The sequence below is a fragment of the Netta rufina genome (genome assembly GCF_964035555.1).
Source record: "Netta rufina genome assembly, chromosome: 37".
Taxonomy (NCBI): Eukaryota; Metazoa; Chordata; class Aves; order Anseriformes; family Anatidae; genus Netta; species Netta rufina.
Window position 1 is genome coordinate 46,122 of NC_140161.1, and position 24,861 is coordinate 70,982.

Consider the following 24,861-nt stretch of genomic DNA (forward strand, 5'->3'; position numbering starts at 1 on the left):
GCCATCCATAACCTCCCGGCCCCATAAGTGGGCCCCAAGTGCCCCGATAAGTGGCCCCTCTGACCCATAAGTGGGACCCCCTGCCCCATAAGTGGGGGGTCCTGCCCCACAAGTAGCCCCCCGACCCATAACTGGGACCCCTTGACCCGTAAGTGGCCACCCCATAACCGCCCGGCCCCATAAGTGGGCTCCAAGTGCCCCCATAAGTGGGCCCCCCTGACCCATAAGTGGGACTCCCAGCCCCATAAGTGGGACCCCATGACCCATAAGTGGGGGGCCCAGCCCCATAAGTGGGGGGCCCTGCCCCATAAGTAGCCCCCCCCGACCCATAAGTGGGACCCCTTGACCCGTAAGTGGCCATCCATAACCGCCCGGCCCCACAAGTGGGTCCCAAGTGCCACCCCCTGCCCCATAAGTGGGGCCCCCTGCCCCATAAGTAGCCCCTCTGCCCCATAAGTGGGGGCCACTGACCCATAAGTGGGGACCTCTGCCCCATAAATGGGCTCCAAGTGCCCCCCCACTGCCCCATAAGTGGGCCTCCGACCCATAAGTAGTCTGCCCTGACCCATAAGTGGGACCCCTGACCCATAAGTGGCCATCCCCATAACCTCCGGCCCATAAGTGCCCCCCAAATCCCTCCCAAGTGCCCCCAAAGTGCCACCCCATAGCCCCCCTGCCCATAAGTGGGGGGCCCTGCCCCATAAGTGGGGGGCCCTGCCCCATAAGTAGCCCCCCCCGACCCATAAGTGGGACCCCTTGACCCGTAAGTGGCCACCCCATAACCTCCCGGCCCCATAAGTGGGTCCCAAGTGCCCATAAGTGGGACCTCTGCCCCATAAGTGGGACCCCCTGACCCATAAGTGGGGGGCCCTGCCCCCATAAGTAGCCCCCCTGCCCATAAGTGGGACCCCTTGACCCATAAGTGGGACCCCCTGCCCCATAAGTGGGGGCCGCTGACCCATAAGTGGGACCCCTGCCCCATAAGTAGCCCCCTGACCCATAAGTGGGAGCCCCTGCCCCATAAGTGGGACCCCTTGACCATAAGTGGGACCCCCTGACCCATAAGTAGCCCCCCTGACCCATAGTGGGACCTCTGACCCATAAGTGGGCTCCAAGTGCCACCCCCTTCCCCATAAGTGGGGGGCCCTGCCCCACAAGTAGCCCCCCCGACCCATAACTGGGACCCCCTGACCGTAAGTGGGACCCCCGGACCCATAACTGAGGCCTCTGCCCCATAAGTGGGACCCCCGGACCCATAAGTGGGCCCCAAGTGCCACCCCCTGCCCCATAAGTGGGGGGGCCCTGCCCCATAAGTAGCCCCCCCGACCCATAAGTGGGACCCCTTGACCCGTAAGTGGCCACCCCATAACCGCCCGGCCCCATAAGTGGGCCCCAAGTGGCCCATAAGTGGCCCCCCTGACCCATAAGTGGGACCTCTGCCCCATAAGTGGGGGTCCCTGACCCACAAGTAGCCCCCCCGACCCATAAGTGGGACCCTTGACCCATAAGTGGCCACCCCATAACCTCCCGGCCCCATAAGTGCCCCCCAAATCCCTCCCAAGTGCCCCCCAAAGTGCCACCCCATAGCCCCCCTGCCCCATAAGTGGGGGGCCCTGCCCCATAAGTAGCCCCCCCGACCCATAACTGGGACCCCTTGACCCGTAAGTGGCCACCCCATAACCTCCCGGCCCCATAAGTGGGTCCCAAGTGCCACCCCCTGCCCCATAAGTGGGCCCCCTGCCCCATAAGTGGGGGCCGCTGACCCATAAGTGGGACCTCTGCCCCATAAGTGGGGGCTCTGCCCCATAAGTAGCCCCTCCGACCCATAAGTGGGAGCCCCGGACCCATAAGTGGGAACCCCGGCCCCATAAGTGGGGCCTCTGCCCCATAAGTGGGCCCCAAGTGCCACCCCCTGCCCCATAAGTGGGGGGCCCTGACCCATAAGTGGGACCCCTTGACCCATAAGTGGCCATCCCATAACCGCCCGGCCCCATAAGTGGGCCCCAAGTGCCCCATAAGTGGGACCTCTGCCCCATAAGTGGGGCCTCTGCCCCATAAGTGGGGGGCCCTGCCCCACAAGTAGCCCCCCGACCCATAACTGGACCCCTTGACCCGTAAGTGGCCACCCCATAACCGCCCGGCCCCATAAGTGGCCCCAAGTGCCACCCCCCTGCCCCATAAGTGGGCCTCCGACCCATAAGTGGGACCCCCGGCCCCATAAGTGGGGGGCCCTGCCCCATAAGTAGCCCCCCCGACCCATAAGTGGGGCCACTGACCCGTAAGTGGCCACCCATAACCTCCCGGCCCCATAAGTGGGTCCCAAGTGCCCCATAAGTGGGACCCCCTGCCCCATAAGTGGGACCCCTTGACCCATAAGTGGGACCTCTGCCCCATAAGTGGGGGGTCCTGCCCCATAAGTAGCCCCCCTGACCCATAACTGGGACCCCCTGACCCATAAGTGGGAACCCCGGCCCCATAAGTGGGGCCTCTGCCCCATAAGTGGGCCCCAAGTGCCACCCCCTGACCCATAAGTGGGGGGCCCTGCCCATAAGTAGCCCCCCCGACCCATAAGTGGGACCCCTTGACCCGTAGTGGCCACCCCATAGCTCCCGGCCCCATAAGTGGGCCCCAAATCCCCCCCAAATCCCCCCTAAACCTACCCAATCCCCCCCAACCCCAATAATCCCCCAAATCCCCCCCTAAATCCCCCATTTACCCCCCAATCCCCCCTAAATCCCCCATTTTCCCCCCATTTCCCCCCTAAACCCACCCCAAACCCCCCCAAATCCCCCCCAAATCCCCCCAACCCCCCCCCAAACCCCACTAAACCCCCCGACCCCATTAAATCCCCCCTTAATCCCCCTAAATCCCCCATTTTCCCCCCAAATCCCCCTAAACCCACCCCAACCCCCCCCAAATCCCCATAAATCCCCCCCAAATCCCCCCAAATCCCCCCCAAATCCCCCCAACCCCCCAAAACCCTACTAAACCCCCCGACCCCATTAAATCCCCCATTAAATCTCCCCTAAATCCCCCATTTCCCCCCCAAATCCCCCATTTTCCCCCCATTTCCCCCCTAAACCCACTGCAAACTCCCCAAACCCCCCAAATCCCCCCCATAAACTCCCCCAAACCCCCCCAAACCCTACTAAACCCCCCGACCCCATTAAATCCCCCAAATCCCCCCATTTAGTCCCATAAATCCCCATAAATCCCCCCTAAATCCCCCCAAACCCCCCATTTTCCCCCCCAAATCCCCCATTTACCCCCCTAAACCCACCCCAAACCCCCCCAAATCCCCCCAAATCCCCCCTAAACCCACCCAATCCCCCCAAATCCCCCCAAACCCCCCCCAAACCCCACTAAACCCCCGACCCCATTAAATCCCCCAAATCCCCCCATAACCCCAACAAATCCCCCATTAACCCCCATAAATCCCCCATAAATCCCCCCAAATCCTCCATTTACCCCCCTAAACCCACCCAAATCCCCCCAAATCCCCCCCAAATCCACCCAAATCCCCCAAACCCCACTAAACCCCCCGACCCCATTAAATCCCCCAAATCCCCCCATTTACCCCCCAAATCCCCCTAAATCCCCATAGACTCCCATAAATCTCCCATAAACCCCCATAAACCCACCCCAAACTCCCCCAAATCCCCCCCAAATCCCCCCCAAACCCCCCCCAAACCCTACTAAACCCCCCGACCCCATTAAATCCCCCATTAAATCCCCCCTAAATCCCCCATTTACCCCCCATTTCCCCCCCAAATCCCCCCAAATCCCCCATTTTCCCCCCAAATCCCCCCAAACCCCCCCAAATCCCCCCAAATCCCCATAAATCCCCCCAAATCCCCCCCAAATCCCCCCCAAATCCCCCCCAAACCCTACTAAACCCTCTACCCCATTAAATCCCCCATTAAATCCCCCCTAAATCCCCCATTTACCCCCCAAATCCCCCCTAAACCCACCCCAAACCCCCCCAAACCCCCCCAAATCCCCCCAAATCCCCCCCAACCCCAATAAATCCCCCATAACCCCCCTGACCCCATTAAATCCCCCAAATCCCCCCCCTAACCCCAACAAATCCCCCATTAACCCCCATAAATCCCCCATTTAGCCCCATAAATCCCCTATAGACCCCCATAAATCCCCCAAATCCCCCCAAATCCCCCCAAATCCCCCCAAACCCCCCAAACCCCACTAAACCCCCCCGACCCCATTAAATCCCCCATTAAATCCCCCTAAATCCCCCATTTCCCCCCCAAATCCCCCCTTTACCCCCCCAAATCCCCCCTAAACCCACCCCAAACCCCCCCCAAATCCCCCCAAATCCCCCCCAAACTCCCCCAAAATCCCCCCAAATCCCCCCAAATCCCCCCCAACCCCCCCCCAAATCCCCCCCAAACCCCCCGACCCCATTAAATCCCCCATTAAATCCCCCTTAAATCCCCCATTTTCCCCCCATTTCCCCCCCAAATCCCCCCTAAATCCCCCATTTTCCCCCCATTTCCCCCCCAAACCCCCCCAAATCCCCCCCAAATCCCCCAATAAACCCCCCCAAACCCTACTAAACCCCCGAGCCCATTAAATCCCCCATTAAATCCCCCCTAAATCCCCCATTTACCCCCCATTTCCCCCCAAATCCCCCCCAAATCCCCCATTTTCCCCCCAAATCCCCCCTAAACCCGCCCCAAACCCCCCAAAATCCCCCCAAACCCCCCAAACCCCCCCAAATCCCCCCCAAACCCTACTAAACCCCTCGACCCCATTAAATCCCCCATTAAATCCCCCCTAAATCCCCCATTTTCCCCCCAAATCCCCCCTAAACCCGCCCCAAACCCCCCCAAATCCCCAAAAATCCCCCCAAATCCCCCCAAAATCCCCCCCAAATCCCTCCCAACCCCAATAAATCCCCCATAACCCCCCTGACCCCATTAAATCCCCCATTAAATCCCCCCCAAATCCCCATTTTCCCCCCATTTCCCCCCCAAATCCCCCATTTTCCCCCCATTTTCCCCCCCAAATCCCCCAATCCCCCCCAAACCCCCCCAAATCCCCCCCAACCCCCCCCCCAAACCCCACTAAACCCCCCCGACCCCATTAAATCCCCCAAACACCCACCGGTGCTGCGGGGGAAGTGGGGGATGTCCCCGTAGTCCAGGTGCTGGGGGGCCCGCCAGCTCCTGGGCCAGGGCCCCCAGCCCCGAGCCGCAGACCAGGGCCACCCGCGGGGGCTCGGCCGCGCGCCCCAAAACCCAGGAGGCCGCCTCCGAGCACGCCTCGTAGCTGTAGGGGGGGGAAAGTTATAGGGTCACCCATAAACGCGCCCCAGGGTGGGTTATGGGGTCAACCAAGACCCATAGGGTCAACCAAAACCCATAGGTTGGCTATGGGGTCATCCAAGATCTATAGGATCATCAATGGGGTCCAACCAAGATCAATAGGGTGGGTTATGGGGTCAACCAAGACCCATAGGATCATCAATGGGGTCAACCAAGATCTATAGGGTGGGTTATGGGGTCATCCAAGATCAATGGGATTGGCTATGGGGTCAACCAAGATCAATAGGATCATCAATGGGGTCAACCAAGATCAATGGGATTGGCTATGGGGTCAACCAAAACCCATAGAATGGGTTATGGGGTCAACCAAGACCCATAGGATGACCAATGGGGTCAACCAAGATCAATAGGATCATCAATGGGGTCAACCAAGACCCATAGGATCATCAATGGGGTCAACCAAGATCTATAGGGTTGGCTATGGGGTCAACCAAGACCCATAGGATGACCAATGGGGTCAACCAGGATCAATAGGATCATCAATGGGGTCAACCAATTTCTATAGGGTGGGCTATAGGGTCAACCAATCCCCATAGGATGACCTTTGGGGTCAACAGAGACCCATTGGGGTCAACCGAGCCCCATGGGGTGTGTTATGGGGTCGCCCCGAGCCGCAGACCAGGGCCACCCGCGGGGGCTCGGCCGCGCGCCCCAAAACCCAGGAGGCCGCCTCCGAGCACGCCTCGTAGCTGTAGGGGGGGGAAATTATAGGGTCACCCCATAGAAGACCCCAAAGTTGGCTATGGGGTCGATTCGGATCAGTAGGGTGGGTTATGGGGTCAACCGAGACCTATGGGGTCAACCAAAACCCATGGGAAGACCATTGGGGTCAACCAGAATCTATAGGATGAGTTATGGGGTCAACCAGGATCTATAGGATTGGCTATGGGGTCAACCAGGATGTGTAGGGTGGGTTATGGGGTCAACCAGGATCAATAGGATGAGCATTGGGGTCAACCAAGACCCATAGGGTTGGCTATGGGGTCAACCAGGATCTATAGGGTTGGCTATGGGTCAACCAAGATCAATAGGATGAGCATTGGGGTCACCAAGATCAATGGATTGGCTATGGGGTCAACCAAAACCCATAGAATGGGTTATGGGGTCAACCAAGACCCATAGGATGACCAATGGGGTCAACCAAGATCAATAGGATCATCAATGGGGTCAACCAAGATCTATAGGGTGGGTTATGGGGTCAACCAAGACCCATAGGATGACCAATGGGGTCAACCAGGATCAATAGGATCATCAATGGGGTCAACCAAGATCTGTAGGGTGGGCTATGGGTCAACCAAGCCCCATAGGATGACCTTTGGGTCAACAGAGACCCATTGGGGTCAACCGAGCCCCATGGGGTGTGTTATGGGGTCGCCCCGAGCCGCAGACCAGGGCCACCCGCGGGGGCTCGGCCGCGCGCCCCAAAACCCAGGAGGCCGCCTCCGAGCACGCCTCGTAGCTGTAGGGGGGGGAAAATTATAGGGTCACCCCATAGAAGAGCCCAAAGTTGGCTATGGGGTCGATTCGGATCTGTAGGGTGGGTTATGGGGTCAACCGAGACCCATAGGGTCAACCAAAACCCATTGGAAGACCATTGGGGTCAACCAAAACCCATAGGGTTGGCTATGGGGTCATCCAAGATCTATAGGATTGGCTATGGGTCAACCAAGATCAATGGGATTGGCTATGGGGTCATCCAAGATCTATAGGATCATCAATGGGGTCAACCAAGATCAATGGGATTGGCTATGGGGTCAACCAAGATCAATAGGGTTGGCTATGGGGTCAACCACAATCTATGGGGTGGGTATGGGGTCAACCAAGACCTATGGGGTCAACCAAAACCCATTGGAAGACCATTGGGGTCAACCAAGACCCATAGGGTTGGCTATGGGGTCAACCAAAACCCATAGGATCATCAATGGGGTCAACCAAGATCAATGGGATTGGCTATGGGGTCAACCAGGATGTGTAGGGTGAGCATTGGGGTCAACCAAGACCCATAGGGTTGGCTATGGGGTCAACAAGACCCATAGGATGACCAATGGGGTCAACCAGGATCAATAGGATCATCAATGGGGTCAACCAAGATCTATAGGGTGGGCTATGGGGTCAACCGAGACCTATGGGGGTCAACCAAAACCCATGGAAGACCATTGGGGTCAACCAAGACCCATAGGGTTGGCTATGGGTCAACCAAGATGTGTAGGGTGGGCTATGGGGTCAACCAATCCCCATAGGATGACCTTTGGGGTCAACAGAGACCCATTGGGGTCAACCGAGCCCCATGGGGTGTGTTATGGGGTCGCCCCGAGCCGCAGACCAGGGCCACCCGCGGGGGCTCGGCCGCGCGCCCCAAAACCCAGGAGGCCGCCTCCGAGCACGCCTCGTAGCTGTAGGGGGGGGAAAGTTATAGGGTCACCCCATAAACGTGCCCCAGAGGGCAGCCATGGGGTGTGGGGTGGGTTATGGGGTCAACCGAGACCCATAGGGTCAACCAAAACCCATAGGAAGACCATTGGGGTCAACCAAAACCCATAGGATCATCAATGGGGTCAACCAAAACCCATAGGATCATCAATGGGGTCAACCAAAACCCATAGGATCATCAATGGGGTCAACCAAAACCCATAGGGTTGGCTATGGGGTCAACCAAGATCAATGGGATTGGCTATGGGGTCAACCAAGATCAATGGGATCATCAATGGGGTCAACCAAGATCAATGGGATCATCAATGGGGTCAACCAAGATCTATAGGGTGGGTTATGGGGTCAACCAAGACCCATAGGATGACCAATGGGGTCAACCAAGATCAATAGGATCATCAATGGGGTCAACCAAGATCAATAGGGTGGGTTATGGGGTCAACCAGGATGTTTAGGGTGGGTTATGGGGTCAACCAAGACCAATAGGATGGGTTATGGGGTCAACCAAAACCCATAGGGTAGGCTATGGGGTCAACTAAGATCTATAGGGTGGGCTATGGGGTCAACCGAGCCCCATGGGGTGTGTTATGGGGTCGCCCCGAGCCGCAGACCAGGGCCACCCGCGGGGGCTCGGCCGCGCGCCCCAAAACCCAGGAGGCCGCCTCCGAGCACGCCTCGTAGCTGTAGGGGGGGGAAAGTTATAGGGGTCACCCCATAGAAGACCCCAAAGTTGGCTATGGGGTCGATTCGGATCTGTAGGGTGGGTTATGGGGTCAACCGAGACCCATAGGGTCAACCAAAACCCATTGGAAGACCATTGGGGTCAACCAAAACCCATAGGATCATCAATGGGGTCAACCAAAACCCATAGGGTTGGCTATGGGGTCAACCAAGATCAATGGGATTGGCTATGGGGTCAACCAAGATCTATAGGGTTGGCTATGGGGTCATCCAAGATCTATAGGATTGGCTATGGGGTCAACCAAGATCAATGGGATTGGCTATGGGGTCAACCAAGATCTATAGGGTGGGCTATGGGGTCAACCAGGATCTATAGGATGAGCATTGGGGTCAACCAAGACCCATAGGGTTGGCTATGGGGTCAACCAAGACCCATAGGGTTGGCTATGGGGTCAACCAAGACCCATAGGGTCATCAATGGGGTCAACCAAGATCTATAGGATTGGCTATGGGGTCAACCAAGATGTGTAGGGTGGGCTATGGGGTCAACCAAGATCTATAGGGTTGGCTATGGGGTCAACCAAGACCCATAGGATGACCAATGGGGTCAACCAAGACCAATAGGATGGGTTATGGGGTCAACCAAGATCTATAGGGTGGGCTATGGGGTCAACCAGGATGCGTAGGGTGGGTTATGGGGTCAACCAAGACCCATAGGATCATCAATGGGGTCAACCAAGATCTATAGGGTTGGCTATGGGGTCAACCAAGATCAATAGGATCATCAATGGGGTCAACCAAGACCCATAGGATGGGTTATGGGGTCAATCAAGATGTGTAGGGTGGGCTATGGGGTCAACCAAGACCCATAGGATGACCAATGGGGTCAACTAAGATCTATAGGGTGGGCTATGGGGTCAACCAAGACCTATGGGGTCAACCAAAACCCATTGGAAGACCATTGGGGTCAACATAGGATGGGTTATGGGGTCAACCAAGATCTATAGGGTGGGTTATGGGGTCAACCAGGATGTGTAGGGTGGGTTATGGGGTCAACCAAGACCAATAGGGTTGGCTATGGGGTCAACCACAATCTATGGGGTGGGTTATGGGGTCAACCGAGACCTATGGGGTCAACCAAAACCCATTAGAAGACAATTGGGGTCAACCAAGACCCATAGGATGGGTTATGGGGTCAACCAGGATCTATAGGGTGGCTTATGGGGTCAACAAAACCCATAGGATCATCAATGGGGTCAACCAAGATCTATAGGATTGGCTACGGGGTCAACCAGGATGTGTAGGGTGAGCATTGGGGTCAACCAAGATCAATAGGGTTGGCTATGGGGTCAACCAAGATCAATAGGATCATCAATGGGGTCAACCAAGACCAATAGGGTTGGCTATGGGGTCAACCAAAGAGTGTAGGGTGGGTTATGGGGTCAACCGAGCCCCATGGGGTGGGTTATGGGGTCAACCAAAACCCATAGAATGACCAATGGGGTCAACCAAGACCAATAGGATGGGTTATGGGGTCAACCAAGATGTATAGGGTGGGTTATGGGGTCAACCAGGATGCGTAGGGTGGGTTATGGGGTCAACCAAGACCCATAGGATCATCAATGGGGTCAACCAAGATCAATGGGATTGGCTATGGGGTCAACCAAGATCAATGGGATCATCAATGGGGTCAACCAAGATCTATAGGGTGGGTTATGGGGTCAACCAAGCCCCATAGGATGGGCTATGGGGTCAAGCAAGGGCCATGGGGTCAACCAAAACCCATAGGGTGGGTTATGGGGTCAACCAAGATCTATAGGGTGAGCCATGGGGCCAGCAAGGGCTATAGGGCAGGTTATGGGGTCAGTCAGGGGGTGTGGGGTGGGCTCTGGGGTGAGCCGGGCCCCACAGCGCGCCCCATAGGGATGCCCCGGCCCCATAGCCTGCCCCATAGCGACCCCCCAGCCCCATAGCGACCCCATAGAGGCCCCATAGAGACCCTATAGAGCCCTCCCAGCCCCATAGCCTGCCCCATAGAGACCCCTGAGCCCCATAGCAACCCCCCTAGCCCCATAGCGACCCCATAGCGACCCCCCAGCCCCATAGCCTGCCCCATAGCGACCCCTAGACCCCACAGCCTGCCCCATAGGGTCACCCCAGCCCCATAGCCTGCCCCATAGAGCCCCCCTAGCCCTATAGCCAGCCCCATAGGGGCCCCCCAGCCCCATAGAGACCCCCCCAGCCCCATAGCCTGCCCCATAGAGGCCCTTGTGCCCCATAGCCTGCCCCATAGAGCCTGCTGAGCCCCATAGCGACCCCATAGGGGCCCCCCAGCCCCATAGCGACCCCATAGAAGCCCCTGTGCCCCATAGCCTGCCCCATAGGGACCCCCCAGCCCCATAGAGACCCCCCCAGGCCCCATAGCCTGCCCCATAGCGACCCCTGTGCCCCATAGCCTGCCCCATAGCGACTCCTGAGCCCCATAGCGACCCCATAGGGACCCCCCCAGCCCCATAGCAAGCCCCATAGCGCCTCCTGAGCCCCATAGCGACCCCATAGCGACCCCCCAGCCCCATAGCCTGCCCCATAGCGACCCCCCAGCCCCATAGCCTGCCCCATAGCGACCCCTAGGCCCCACAGCCTGCCCCATAGGGTCACCCCAGCCCCATAGCCGGCCCCATAGAGCCCCCCTAGCCCCATAGCCTGCCCCATAGGGACCCCCTTGCCCCATAGAGACCCCCCCCCAGCCCCATAGCCTGCCCCATAGAGCCCCCCTAGCCCTATAGCCGGCCCCATAGCGACCCCCCAGCCCCATAGAGACCCCCCCCGGCCCCATAGCCTGCCCCATAGAGGCCCTTGTGCCCCATAGCCTGCCCCATAGAGCCTGCTGAGCCCCATAGCGACCCCATAGAGACCCCCCAGCCCCATAGCGAGCCCCATAGAGACCCCTGGGCCCCATAGCGACCCCTCCAGCCCCATAGCGACCCCCCCAGCCCCACAGCCTGCCCCATAGCAACTCCCCAGCCCCATAGCAGGCCCCATAGCGACCCCTCAGCCCCATAGCCTGCCCCATAGGGACCCCCCAGCCCCATAGAGACCCCCCCAGGCCCCATAGCCTGCCCCATAGCGACCCCTAGGCCCCATAGCCTGCCCCATAGGGTCACCCCAGCCCCATAGCCTGCCCCATAGCGACCCCTGAGCCCCATAGCCTGCCCCATAGGGACCCCCCAGCCCCATAGAGACCCTCCCAGGCCCCATAGCCTGCCCCATAGCGACCCCTGTGCCCCATAGCCTGCCCCATAGCGACTCCCTAGCCCCATAGAGGCCCCATAGCGACCCCGTAGCGACCCCACAGCCCCACAGCCTGCCCCATAGCGACTCTCTAGCCCCATAGCAGGCCCCATAGAGGCCCCTCTGCCCCATAGCGACCCCATAGAGCCCTCCCAGCCCCATAGCGAGCCCCATAGTGACCCCCAGGCCCCATAGCCTGCCCCATAGACACCCCCCAGCCCCATAACCTGCCCCATAGCGACTCCTGAGCCCCATAGCGACCCCATAGCGACCCCCCAGCCCCATAGCAGGCCCCATAGCGACCCCCCAGCCCCATAGCCTGCCCCATAGCGACCCCTAGGCCCCACAGCCTGCCCCATAGGGACTCCCCAGCCCCATAGAGACCCCGTCTAGCCCCATAGCCTGCCCCATAGAGGCCCCATAGACCGCCCCCAGCCCCATAGCCTGCCCCATAGAGCCCCCCTAGCCCTATAGCCAGCCCCATAGGGAGCCCCCAGCCCCATAGCGACCCCATAGGGGCCCCCCAGCGACCCCATAGGGGCCCCCCAGCCCCATAGAGGCCCCCCCAGCCCCATAGCGAGCCCCATAGCGACCCCCCAGCCCCACAGCCTGCCCCATAGTGACTCTCTAGCCCCATAGCAGGCCCCATAGAGGCCCCTCTGCCCCATAGAGGCCCCATAGACCCCCCCCAGCCCCATAGCCTGCCCCATAGAGCCCCCCTAGCCCTATAGCCAGCCCCATAGGGGCCCCCCAGCCCCATAGGGACCCCCCCCAGCCCCATAGCCTGCCCCATAGAGGCCCTTGTGCCCCATAGCCTGCCCCATAGCGCTTCCTGAGCCCCATAGCGACCCCATAGAGCCCCCCCAGCCCCATAGCCTGCCCCATAGCGACCCCTGAGCCCCATAGCGACCCCATAGGGACCCCCCAGCCCCATAGCAGGCCCCATAGCGACCCCCCAGCCCCATAGCCTGCCCCATAGGGTCACCCCAGCCCCATAGCCTGTCCCATAGAGCCCCCCTAGCCCTATAGCCAGCCCCATAGCGACCCCCCAGCCCCATAGAGACCCCCCCAGCCCCATAGCCTGCCCCATAGAGGCCCTTGTGCCCCATAGCCTGCCCCATAGAGCCTGCTGAGCCCCATAGCGACCCCATAGGGCCCCCCCCTGCCCCATAGCGAGCCCCATAGCGACCCCCAGGCCCCATAGAGACCCCATAGCCTGCCCCATAGGGACTCCCAAGCCCCATAGACACCCCCCAGCCCCATAGCGACCCCATAGGGACCCCCCTGCCCCATAGAGACCCCGTCTAGCCCCATAGCGAGCCCCACAGAGCCCCCCCAGCCCCATAGCCTGCCCCATAGAGACCCCTGAGCCCCATAGTGACCCCCAGGCCCCACAGCCTGCCCCATAGCGACCCCCCAGCCCCATAGCGAGCCCCATAGAGGCCCCATAGACCGCTCCCAGCCCCATAGCCTGCCCCATAGGGACCCCCTTGCCCCATAGCGAGCCCCATAGGGGCCCCCCAGCCCCATAGCGAGCCCCCCCAGCCCCATAGCCTGCCCCATAGAGGCCCTTGTGCCCCATAGCCTGCCCCATAGAGCCTGCTGAGCCCCATAGCGACCCCATAGGGACCCCCCCAGCCCCATAGCCTGCCCCATAGCGACCCCCAGGCCCCATAGAGGCCCCATAGAGGCCCCATAGGGGCCCCCCAGCCCCACAGCGCCCCCCACGTGACCCCTCCCCCCACGTGACCCCTTCCCGCTCGGCCCCGCCCCCTCCCCTGCCCAACCCGGAAGCCGCGCGCTGATTGGCCGCCGGGGGGGCGGGACAGCGCGGCGGCGCCCTCCGATTGGCTGCACCCCCGCAGCACCACCCGGAAGCGCCGCGAGCCCCCCAAAAACCCCCCGAAGGGGCCTCAATCACCCTAATTAGCATCTAATTAGCATGTAATCAACGTCTAATTAGCATCTAATTAGCATAAGGGGCTAATTAGGGGGGGTAGGAACCAAAAAGCGGGGGGCGGAACCAAAAGCGCGGGGTCGCGGCGCCGCCCGGAAGCCCCCGGGGGGACACCGAGAGCGGGGCCCCCCCCTAAAGGGTCCCCCCCCCCCCCCCTCCCCGGGGGGTTCTGCGCATGCGCGCCCCGCGCTCACCTCCCCTCCATAGCAACCGGCCCCGACTGCGCCCCCCCCCCCCCCGGGAGCTGCCCTTATAAGGGGGGTGACGTCATAAAGGGGGCGTCGCGGCTCGGCCAATGGGGAGGGAGAGGGAAGGGGGAGGAGAGGGGTTGCCATGGGGACGGAGGGGAGCGGGGGGTCACGTGGGGGGAGGGAGCCAATGGGAGGGAGGGGGAGGGGAAAGGGAGGGGGGGTTGCTATGGAAACGGGGGTGGAAAGGGGTGGGGGTCACGTGATGGCGGGGGCCAATAGGAGAAGGGGAAGGGGAGCGGTTGCTATGGAGACGGGGGGTGGAGGGGGTGGGTAGGGTCACGAGACGCGAATGAGCCAATAGGAGGGGAGAAGGCGGGAAAAGGGAGGAGCGGTTGCTATGGGGACGGGGGGAGCGGGCTGGGGAGCGTCACGTGACGCGCGGCAGCCAATAGGAGAAGAGAGGGAGGGGAAAGGGAGGGGCGGTTGCTATGGAGATGGGGGGTGGAGGGGGCGGGAGGGGTCACGTGATGCCAGGGAGCCAATGGGAGGAGAGAAGGAGGGAAAGGGAGGGGCGGTTGCTATGGGAACGGGGGGTGGTGGCCGGAAGAGGATCACGTGACGTGAAGGAGCCAATCAGGGGGCAGGGGAGCGGCAGGGAGAGGGGGCGGTTGCTATGGAGACGGGTGGAGGGGGGTGGGAGGGGTCACGTGACGCGAATGAGCCAATAGGAGGGGAGAAGGCGGGAAAGGGAGGAGCGGTTGCTATGGAGACGGAGGGAGGTGGTCGGAAGGGGATCACGTGATGCCAGGGAGCCAATAGGAGAAGGGGAAGGGAGGGGCGGTTGCTATGGGAACGGGGGGTGGGGAGGGGAGGGGGGTCACGTGATGCGAATGAGCCAATAGGGGAGGAGAAGGCGGGAAAAGGGAGGGGGCGGTTGCTATGGAGACGAGAGGTGGTGGCGGTGAGGGTCACGTGATGCGAGGGAGCCAATAGGAGAAGGGGGGGCGGTTGCTATGGAGACGAGGGGAGGTGGCGGGGAGGGAGTCACGTGACGGGAAGGAGCCAATAGGAGGAGAGGGAGGAGAAAGGGGAGGGGGCGGTTGCTATGGAGACGGAGGGTGGTGGCCAGAGGGGGGTCACGTGATGCCAGGGAGCCAATCAGGGGGCAGGGGAGCCGCAGGGAGAGGGGGACGGTTGCTATGGGGACGGGGGGAGCTGCCCGGGGGGCGTCACGTGACGCGCGGCAGCCAATAGGAAGAGAGGAGGCGGGAACGGGAGGGGGGCGGTCGCTATGGAGACGGGGGGAGGTGGCCGGGAGGGGGGTCACGTGACGGGCGGCAGCCAATGGGAGGGCGGGGCGGCGGTCACGTGAGGAGCGCGGCGGCGATGGCGGACGGGGAGCGGTCGCCGCTGCTGCCCGCGGAGGCTCCGGGGCCTGGGGCCGGGGGGGGCCCCGGGGGTGAGAGGGGGCGGGGCCTGAGGGGGTGTGGGCGGGGCTTGAGGGCGGTGGGCGGGGCTTAAGGGGTGTGGGCGGGGCTTGAGGGGTGTGGGCGGGGTCTGGAGGGGGATGGGGAGTGGGGTGGGGGGAGTGGGAGGGGCTTTGAGGGGGGGTGGGCGGGGCTTGAGGAGGGTGGGAGGGGCTTCAGGGTGGTGGGCGGGGCTTAAGGGTGGTGGGAGGGGCTTCAGGGTGATGGGCGGGGCTTGTATTGAAGGGGCGTGGCTTGGTAAAGGGGCGTGGCCGAGTGGGCGTGGCTTGATAAAGGAGGCGTGGCCTCGACACGGGCTTCTCCGCATTGGGCGGGGCTTCAGGGGGCTGGGCGGGGCGCGTGGGCGTGGCTACAACACCAGGGGGCGTGGCCAGAGCCGCTTGGCCACGCCCCCTCCCTCCTGGAACCGTTGCCGGGCAGCGAGGCCACGCCCCCTCCCTGCTAGACCCGTTGCTAGGCAACGGAGCCGCTCCCCCTCCCCTCCCTAAAGGTTGCTAGGCAACGAGGCCACGCCCCCTCCCTCCCCGGGAGCCGTTGCCAGGCAACGAGGCCACGCCCCCTCCCTCCCCGGCAGCCGTTGCTAGGCAACCAACTCGCTCCCCCCTCCCCTCCCTAAACGTTGCTAGGCAACGAGGCCACGCCCCCTCCCTCCCCGGCAGCCGTTGCTAGGCAACGAGGCCACGCCCCCTCTCAGCCCCGCCCCCCCGTTGCTAGGCAACCAACCCGCTCCCCCCCTCCCCTCCCTGCCCGTTGCCAGGCAACGCCCCCCCGGCCGGCCCCTCGGAGGCCCCGCCCCCTTACTCCCCATTGGGCAGCCCCGACGGAGGGGCGGGGCCGGCGGTCACGTGCCGCGTGTGCCAGGAGCCAATCAGCGTGGAGGGCAAGGCCCACCAGCACGTGGTCAAGTGCGGGCGGTGCCACGAGGCCACGGTAAGGGGAGGGGGGAGAGGGGGCGGGGCTTGCGGCGTGACGTCATTTTGGCGCGCCGGCTTTCCCGCGGTTTCGCGGCGATTTCCCGCGGTTTCCGGGGATTTTCCCGCGGTTTCCGGGGATTTTCCCGCGGTTTTTGAATTTTTGGGGTTTTTTTTCGGGGGATTTTTTTCTCTTTTTTTTTTTTTTTTTCTTTTTTTTGGTTTATTTTGGGGTTTTTGGTTTTTTTTGGGGCTTCTTTGGTGTTTTTTGGTTTTTTGGGTTTTTTTGTGTGTTTTTTTTGTTTTTTTTTGTTTTTTTTTTTCGTTTTTTTTGTGTTTTTTTTTGTTTTTTTTTTAATTATTTTTTTTGTTTTTTTTTTTTCCTTTTTTTCGTTTTTTTTTTGTTATTTTTGTTTCTTTTTTCCTTCATTTTTTGTTTGTTTTTTTTTTGAGTTTTTGTTTTTTTTGGTTTTTTTTCTCGGTTTTCATTTTTTTGTTGTTTTTTTTTTTTTCCTTTTTTGCTTTTATTTAGATTTTTTGGTGTTTTTGGGGGGTTTTGGGGGATTTCTGTTTTTTTTTCCGTTTTTTTTTCTATTTTTTTTCTGTTTTTTTTTTCTGTTTTTTTTCTGTTTTTTTTTCTGTTTTTTTTTCTGTTTTTTTTTCTGTTTTTTTCGTTTTTTTTGTTTTTTTCCTTTTTTGCTTTTTTTTATTTTTTTTTAAGTGTTTTTTGGGGGGATTATTGGGTTTTTTGGTGTTTTTTGGGCCTTTTTTTGGGTTTTGGGGGATTTTTAGTTTTTTTTGATTTTTTTGTGTGTTTTTTTGTTTTTTTGGGGGGGGGGGGTTGGGATTTTGGGTTTTTTTGGGGGTTATTTGGGGGTTATTTTGGGGGGTTATTTGGGTTGTTTTGGGTCATTTTGGGGATATTTTGGAATTATTTGTCTTTTGGGGGGGTTATTTGGGGGTTTTGGGGGTTATTTGGGGGTTTTTGTTTTTGGGGGGGTTATTTTGGGGTTATTTTGGGATTATTTGGGTTTATTTGGGGGTTATTGGGGGTTTTTGGTTATTTTGGGGGTTATTTTGGGGTTATTTGGGGTTATTTTGGGGTTATTTGGGGTTATTTTGGGGTTATTTGGGTTATTTTGGGGTTATTTGGGGTTTTTGGTTTTTTTGAGGGGTTATTTTTGGGTTATTTTTGGGTTATTTTGGGATTATTTGTTTTTTTTGGGGGGGTTATTTGGGGGTTTTGGGCTTATTTTGGGGTTATTTTGGGTTTATTTTGGGATTATTTGGGGTTATTTTGGGGTTATTTGGGGTTATTTTGGGGTTATTTGGGGTTATTTTGGGGTTATTTGGGGTTATTTTGGGGTTATTTGGGGTTTTTGGTTTTTTTGAGGGGTTGTTTTTGGGTTGTTTTTGGGTTATTTTGGGGGTTATTTGGAGGTTTTTGGGTTATTTTGGGGTTATTTTGGGGTTACTTTGGGATTATTTGTTTTTTTTGGGGGTTATTTTGGGGTTATTTTGGGGTTATTTTGGGGTTATTTTGGGGTTATTTTGGGGTTATTTTGGGGTTATTTTGGGGTTATTTTGGGGTTATTTTGGGGTTATTTGGGGGTTATTTTGGGTTTATTTGGGGGTTATTTGGGGTTATTTTGGGGTTATTTGGGGTTTTTGTTTTTTTTGAGAGGTTATTTTTGGGTTATTTTTAGGTTATTTTGGGGTTATTTTGGGGTTATTTTGGGATTATTTGAGTTATTTTGGGGGTTTTTGGCTTATTTTGGGGTTACTTTGGGGTTACTTTGGGGTTTATTTGGAGGTTTTTGGGTTATTTTGGGGTTATTTTGGGGTTATTTTGGAATTATTTGGGTTATTTTGGGGGTTAATTTGGGGTTATTTGGGGGTTTTTTGTTTTTTTGGGGGGTTATTTTGGTTTTTTTTTGTTTTTTTGGGGGGGTTATTTTGGGATTATTTGGGTTTATTTGGGGGTTATTTGGGGGATTTGGGGTTATTTTTGAGTTATTTTGGGGTTATTTGGGGATTATTTGTTTTTTTGGGGGGTTATTTTGGGGTTATTTTGGGGTTATTTTGAGGGTTATTTGGAGGTTTTTGGGTTATTTTGGGGTTATTTTGGGGTTATTTTGGAATTATTTGGGTTTATTTGGGGTTATTTTGGGGTTACTTTGGGATTATTTGTTTTTTGGGGGGTTATTTGTGGTTATTTTGGGTTATTTTGGGGTTATTCGGGGGTTTTGGGGGTTATTTGGGGGTATTTTGGGTTATTTTGGGCTTATTCAGGGTTTTGGGGGGTTATTTGGGGGTATTTTGGGCTTATTCGGGGTTTTGGGGGGTTATTTGGGGTTATTTTGGGCTTATTCAGGGTTTTGGGGGGTTATTTGGGGGTATTTTGGGTTATTTTGGGCTTATTCAGGGTTTTGGGGGGTTATTTGGGGGTATTTTGGGTTATTTTGGGCTTATTCGGGGTTTGGGGGGGCTATTTGGGGGTATTTTGGGTTATTTTGGCGTTATTCGTGGGTTTTGGGGTTTATTTTTTCCGTTGTTTTTCTGTTATTTTTTTTGGGTGTTTTTGGGGTGTTTTTGGGGTATTTTGGTTTTTTTTTTTGACCCCTTTCTCCCCCCCCCCCCAGCCCATCCGGACGGCCCCCGGGGGCAAGCAGTACGTGCGCTGCCCCTGCAACTGCCTCCTGGTCTGCCGCGCCTCCGCCCGCCGCATCGCCTGCCCGCGGCCTTACTGGTGGGACTGGGAGGCACTGGGAGGGGACTGGGGGGGACTGGGAGGGACTGGGAGGGGGTTGGGGGGGAGTGGGAGGGGGTTTGGGGGGGTTATGGGGGGATTTGGGGGGGTTTTGGGGGGGTTATGGGGGGGTTTTGGGGGGATTTAGGGGGGTTTTGGGGGACTGGGAGGGACTGGGGGATACTGGGAGGGCACTGGGATATACTGGGAGGGACTGGGAGGGGGTTTGGGGGGACTGGGAGGGACTGGGAGGGGGTTTGGGGGGACTGGGAGGGACTGGGAGGGGGTTATAGGGGCATTTGGAGGGGTTTTGGGGGGGATTTGGGGGGTTTTGGGGGGTTTTGGGGGACTGGGAGGGACTGGGAGATACTGGGAGGGGACTGGGAGGGACTGGGAGGGGATTGGGGGGGACTGGGAGGGGGTTATGGGGGGGTTATGGGGGGATTTAGGGGGGTTTTGGGGGACTGGGAGGGGACTGGGGTATACTGGGATATATTGGGAGGGGACTGGGAGGCACTGGGATATACTGGGAGGGGACTGGGAGATACTGGGAGGGGCTGGGATAGACTGGGAGGGGGTTTGGGGGGACTGGGAGGGGGTTTGGGGGGGTTATGGAGGGGTTTAGGGGGCACTGGGATGGACTGGGAGATACTGGGAGGGCACTGGGAGGGGATTGGGGATACTGGGATATACTGGGAGGGACTGGGAGGGGGTTTGGGGGGTTTTGGGGGGGTTATGGGGGGATTTGGGGGGATTTAGGGGGGTTTTGGGGGACTGGGAGGGACTGGGGGATACTGGGAGGGGACTGGGATATACTGGGATATACTGGGAGGGGATTGGGGGATACTGGGATAGACTGGGAGGGGGTTATAGGGGCGTTTGGAGGGGTTTTGGGGGGGATTTGGGGGGTTTTGGGGGGTTTTGGGGGACTGGGAGGGGACTGGGGTATACTGGGATATACTGGGAGGGGACCGGGATATACTGGGAGGGGACTGGGAGGGGACTGGGGTGTACTGGGATATACTGGGAGGGGGTTTGGGGGTGTTTTGGGGGGCTTGGAGGGGACTGGGAGGCAATTGGGGTATACTGGGAGGGCACTGGGAGGCACTGGGACATACTGGGAGGGGCTCTGGGGTCACTGGGAGGGACTGGGAGGGAGCTGGGATATACTGGGAGGGGATATGGGGGCACTGGGATATACTGGGGGGGAACTGGGAGGGATTGGAGGGGCCTGGGATGGACTGGGATATACTGGGAGGGGATACGGGGGGACTGGGATGTACTGGGAGGGACTGGAGAGGACTGGGAGGGGGTTATGGGTGTACTGGGAGGGACTGGGACGAACTGGGAGCGGCTCTGGGGGCACTGGGATGCACTGGGAGCAGCTGGGGGGGGCTCCCAGTCCCTCCCAGTCCCTCCCAGTATCCCCCAGTCCCCCTCCCAGTCCCTCCCAGTCCCTCCCAGTGCCCCCAGCCCCCCCTCCCAGTGCTCCCAGTATAACCCAGTGCTCCCAGTAAGCGCATCATCAACCTGGGCCCGGTGCAGGGGGGGGCGCCCAGCCCCGAGCCCCCCCCCGGCGGCGTGCGGGTGGCCTGCGCCCACTGCGGGGCCCCCTTCCTGGTGAGTCACCCCAAAAAAACCACCCCAAAAACACCCAAAAACGGGCAAAACGGACCCAAAAGGGATCCCAGGACCCAAAACTGCCAGAAACGGCCCCAAAATGGGAGCGAAATGGGGGGGAAAGGGGTCAGAATGGGCCTAAAATGGACGAAAATGGTATTTAGGGTCATGAAACAGACCCAAAATGGCCCCAAAATGGCCCTAAAATGACCCTAAAACGGGTAAAATGGACCCAAAAAGGATGTGAGGACCCAAAAGTGCCCAAAACGGCCCCAAAATGGGAGTGAAATCGGGTAAAAAAGGCTTAAAATGGCCCCAAAATGACCAAAAATGGTATTTAGGATCAGGGAATGGTCCCAAAATGGCCCTAAAATGACCCTAAAAGGGGTGAAATGGACCCAAAAGGGATCCCGGGACCCAAAAGTGCCTGAAATGGCCCCAAAATGGGGGCGAAATGGGAGGGAAAGGGGTCAGAATGGGCCTAAAATAGACGAAAATGGTATTTAGGGTCATGAAACAGACCCAAAATGGCCCCAAAATGGCCCTAAAATGACCCTAAAAGGGGCAAAATGGACCCAAAAAGGATGTGAGGACCCAAAAGTGCCTGAAATTGCCCCAAAATGGGACCAAAACGGGGAGAAAAGGGCTCAGAATGGCCCTAAAATGGCCCAAAATGGAATTTAGGATCATGAAATAGCCCCAAAACTGCCCCAAAAACACTCAAAAATGGGCAAAATGGACCCAAAAGGGACCTGGGGACCCAAAAGTGCCAGAAATGGCCCCAAAATGGGAGTGAAATTGGGTAAAAAGGGCTTAAAATGGCCCCAAAATGACCAAAAATGGTATTTAGGGTCATGAAACAGACCCAAAATGGCCCTAAAATGACCCTAAAAGACCCCAAAAAGGGCAAAATGGCCCCAAAAGGGATGTGAGGACCCAAAAGTGCCTGAAATTGCCCCAAAATGGGAGTGAAATTGGGTAAAAAAGGCTTAAAATGGCCCAAAATGGTATTTAGGATTGGGAAATGGCCCCACAATTACCCTAAAGTGGCCCTAAAATGACCCTAAAAGGGGCAAAATGGACCCAAAAGGGACCCCGGGACCCAAAAGTGCCAGAAACGGCCCCAAAATGGGGGCAAAATGGGGGGGAAAGGGGTCAAAATGGGCCTAAAATGGACAAAAATGGTATTTAGGGTCAGGGAATGGTCCCAAAATGACCCTAAAAGGGGTAAAATGGACCCAAAAGGGACCCTGGGACCCAAAAGTGCCTGAAATTGCCCCAAAATGGGGGTGAAATGGGGTAAAAAAGGCTTAAAATGGGCCCAAAATGGCCAAAAATGGTATTTAGGGTCAGGGAATGGTCCCAAAATGACCCTAAAATGACCCTAAATGGGGTAAAATGGACACAAAAGGGACCCTGGGACCCAAAACTGCCAGAAATGGCCCCAAAATGGGAGTGAAATGGGGTAAAAAAGGCTTAAAATGGCCCCAAAATGACCAAAAACGGTATTTAGGGTCATGAAATGGTCCCAAAATGGCCCTAAAATGACCCTAAAAGGGGTAAAATGGACCCAAAAGGGACCCCAGGACCCAAAAGTGCCTGAAATGGCCCCAAAATGGGGGCGTAACGGGGGGGAAAGGGGTCAAAATGGGCCTAAAATGGACGAAAATGGTATTTAGGGTCAGGGAATGGCCCCAAAACCACCCCAAAAACACCCAAAAATGGGCAAAATGGACCCAAAAGGGTTGTGAGTACCTAAAACTGCCAGAAATTGCCCCAAAATGGGACTGAAATGGGGTAAAAAAGGCTTAAAATGGCCCCAAAATGGCCAAAAGTGGTATTTAGGGTCAGGGAATGGTCCCAAAATGGCCCTAAAATGACCCTAAAAGGGGAGAAATGGACCCAAAAGGGACCCCAGGACCCAAAAGTGCCTGAAATGGCCCCAAAATGGGGGCGAAATGGGAGGGAAAGGGGTCAGAATGGGCCTAAAATGGACGAAAATGGTATTTAGGGTCAGGGAATGGCCCCAAAATGGCCCCAAAATGGCCCTAAAATGACCCTGAAAGGGGTAAAATGGACCCAAAAAGGATGTGAGGACCCAAAAGTGCCTGAAATTGCCCCAAAATGGGAGTGAAATTGGGTAAAAAAGGCTTAAAATGGACAAAAATGGTATTTAGGATCGGGGAAATGGCCCCACAATTACCCTAAAGTGGCCCTAAAATGACCCTAAAAGGGGCAAAATGGACCCAAAAGGGACCCCGGGACCCAAAAGTGCCCGAAATGGCCCCAAAATGGGAGTGAAATGGGGGAGAAAGGGGTCAATATGGGCCTAAAATGGACGAAAATGGTATTTAGGGTCATGAAACAGACCCAAAATGGCCCCAAAATGGCCCTAAAATGACCTTAAAAGGGGTAAAATGGACCCAAAAAGGATGTGAGGACCCAAAAGTGCCCGAAACGGCCCCAAAATGGGAGTGAAATCGGGTAAAAAAGGCTTAAAATGGCCCCAAAATGACCAAAAATGGTATTTAGGGTCATGAAGTGGTCCCAAAATGGCCTAAAATGACCCTAAAAGGGGGTGAAATGGACCCAAAAGGGACCCCGGGACCCAAAACTGCCAGAAACGGCCCCAAAATGGGGGCAAAATGGGGGGGAAAGGGGTCAAAATGGGCCTAAAATGGACGAAAATGGTATTTAGGGTCAGGGAATGGCCCCAAAATGGCCCCAAAATGACCCTAAAAGGGGTAAAATGGACCCAAAAAGGACCCCAGGACCCAAAACTACTTGAAATGGCCCCAAAATGGGAGTGAAATGGGGTAAAAAAGGCTAAAAATGGCCCCAAAATGACCAAAAATGGTATTTAGGATCGGGAAATGGCCCCACAATTACCCTAAAGTAGCCCTAAAATGACCCTAAAAGGGGAGAAATGGCCCCAAAAGGGACCCCAGGACCCAAAAGTGCCCGAAATGGCCCCAAAATGGGGGCGAAACGGGAGGGAATGGGGTCAAAATGGGCTCTAAAATGGACGAAAATGGTATTTAGGGTCAGGGAATGGTCCCAAAAACACCCCAAAAACACCCAAAAATGGGCAAAATGGCCCCAAAAGGGATGTGAGGACCCAAAAATGCCAGAAATTGCCCCAAAATGGGACTGAAATGGGGTAAAAAAGGCTTAAAATGGCCCCAAAATGGCCAAAAGTGGTATTTAGGGTCAGGGAATGGTCCCAAAATGGCCCTAAAATGACCCTAAAAGGGGAGAAATGGACCCAAAAGGGACCCCGGGACCCAAAAGTGCCCAAAACGGCCCCAAAATGGGATTGAAACAGGGAGCAAAGGCCCCAAAATGGCCAAAAATGGCCAAAAGTGGATTTAGGATCGTGAAATGGCCCTAAACTGACCCCAAAAGGGGGGAAATTGACCCCAAAAGGGATGTGGGGACCCAAAACTGCCCGAAATTACCCCAAAATGGGACTGAAATGGGGAAAAAATGGCCCTAAAAGCGGGGAAACGACCCCAAAAGGCCTTTGGGGACCCAAAAGTGCCCGAAATGGCCCCAAAATGGGAGCGAAATGGGGGGGAAAAGGGCCAAAATGGGCCCAAAATGGCCAAAAATGGTATTTAGGGCCCTAAAATGACCCTAAAATGACCCTAACAGGGGAGAAATGGCCCCAAAATGACCACAGGGACCCAAAACTGCCTGAAATTGCCCCAAAATGGGATTGAAACAGGGAGCAAAGGCCCCAAAATGGTCAAAAATGCACAAAAGTGGATTTAGGATCGTGAAATGGCCCTAAAATGACCCCAAAAGGGGGGAAATTGACCCCAAAAGGGATGTGGGGACCCAAAACTGCCAGAAATTGCCCCAAAATGGGACCGAAATGGGGAAAAAATGGCCCTAAAAGCGGGGAAACGGCCCCAAAAGCGCTTTGGGGCCCCAAAAGTGCCCGAAACGGCCCCAAAATGGGAGCGAAATGGGGGGGGAAAAGGGCCAAAATGGGCCAAAAATGGCCAAAAATGGTATTTAGGGCCCTAAAATGACCCTAAAATGACCCTAAAAGGGGCAAAATGGCCCCAAAAGGGACGTGGGGACCCAAAAATGCCTGAATTGGCCCCAAAATGGGATTGAAACAGGGAGCAAAGGCCCCAAAATGGCCAAAAACGGCCAAAAGTGGATTTAGGATCGTGAAATGGCCCTAAAATGAC

At 56.8% G+C, this 24,861-nt stretch overlaps 2 protein-coding genes across 2 annotated transcripts in view; one reads left to right on the plus strand and one right to left on the minus strand.

Moving 5' to 3' along the window:
• The window catches only part of LOC311220685 (purine nucleoside phosphorylase-like), a gene marked incomplete at both ends in the record, with an annotated part of 22,747 nt that extends 8,841 nt beyond the window's left edge, over positions 1-13,906 (minus strand). The window contains 2 exons of the mRNA XM_084304237.1: positions 5,125-5,289; positions 13,896-13,906. Of these exons, the coding sequence (XP_084160363.1) occupies positions 5,125-5,289; positions 13,896-13,906 (176 nt within the window). The remainder of the gene's footprint in view (positions 1-5,124; positions 5,290-13,895) is intronic.
• Positions 13,907-15,278: 1,372 nt separating this feature from the next.
• Positions 15,279-24,861, plus strand: part of LOC311220686 (type 1 phosphatidylinositol 4,5-bisphosphate 4-phosphatase-like) — a gene marked incomplete at both ends in the record, with an annotated part of 10,080 nt that continues 497 nt past the window's right edge. Inside the window, 4 exons of the mRNA XM_084304238.1 lie at positions 15,279-15,351; positions 16,137-16,309; positions 18,933-19,039; positions 20,554-20,659. Coding sequence (XP_084160364.1) covers positions 15,279-15,351; positions 16,137-16,309; positions 18,933-19,039; positions 20,554-20,659 — 459 coding nt within the window. The remainder of the gene's footprint in view (positions 15,352-16,136; positions 16,310-18,932; positions 19,040-20,553; positions 20,660-24,861) is intronic.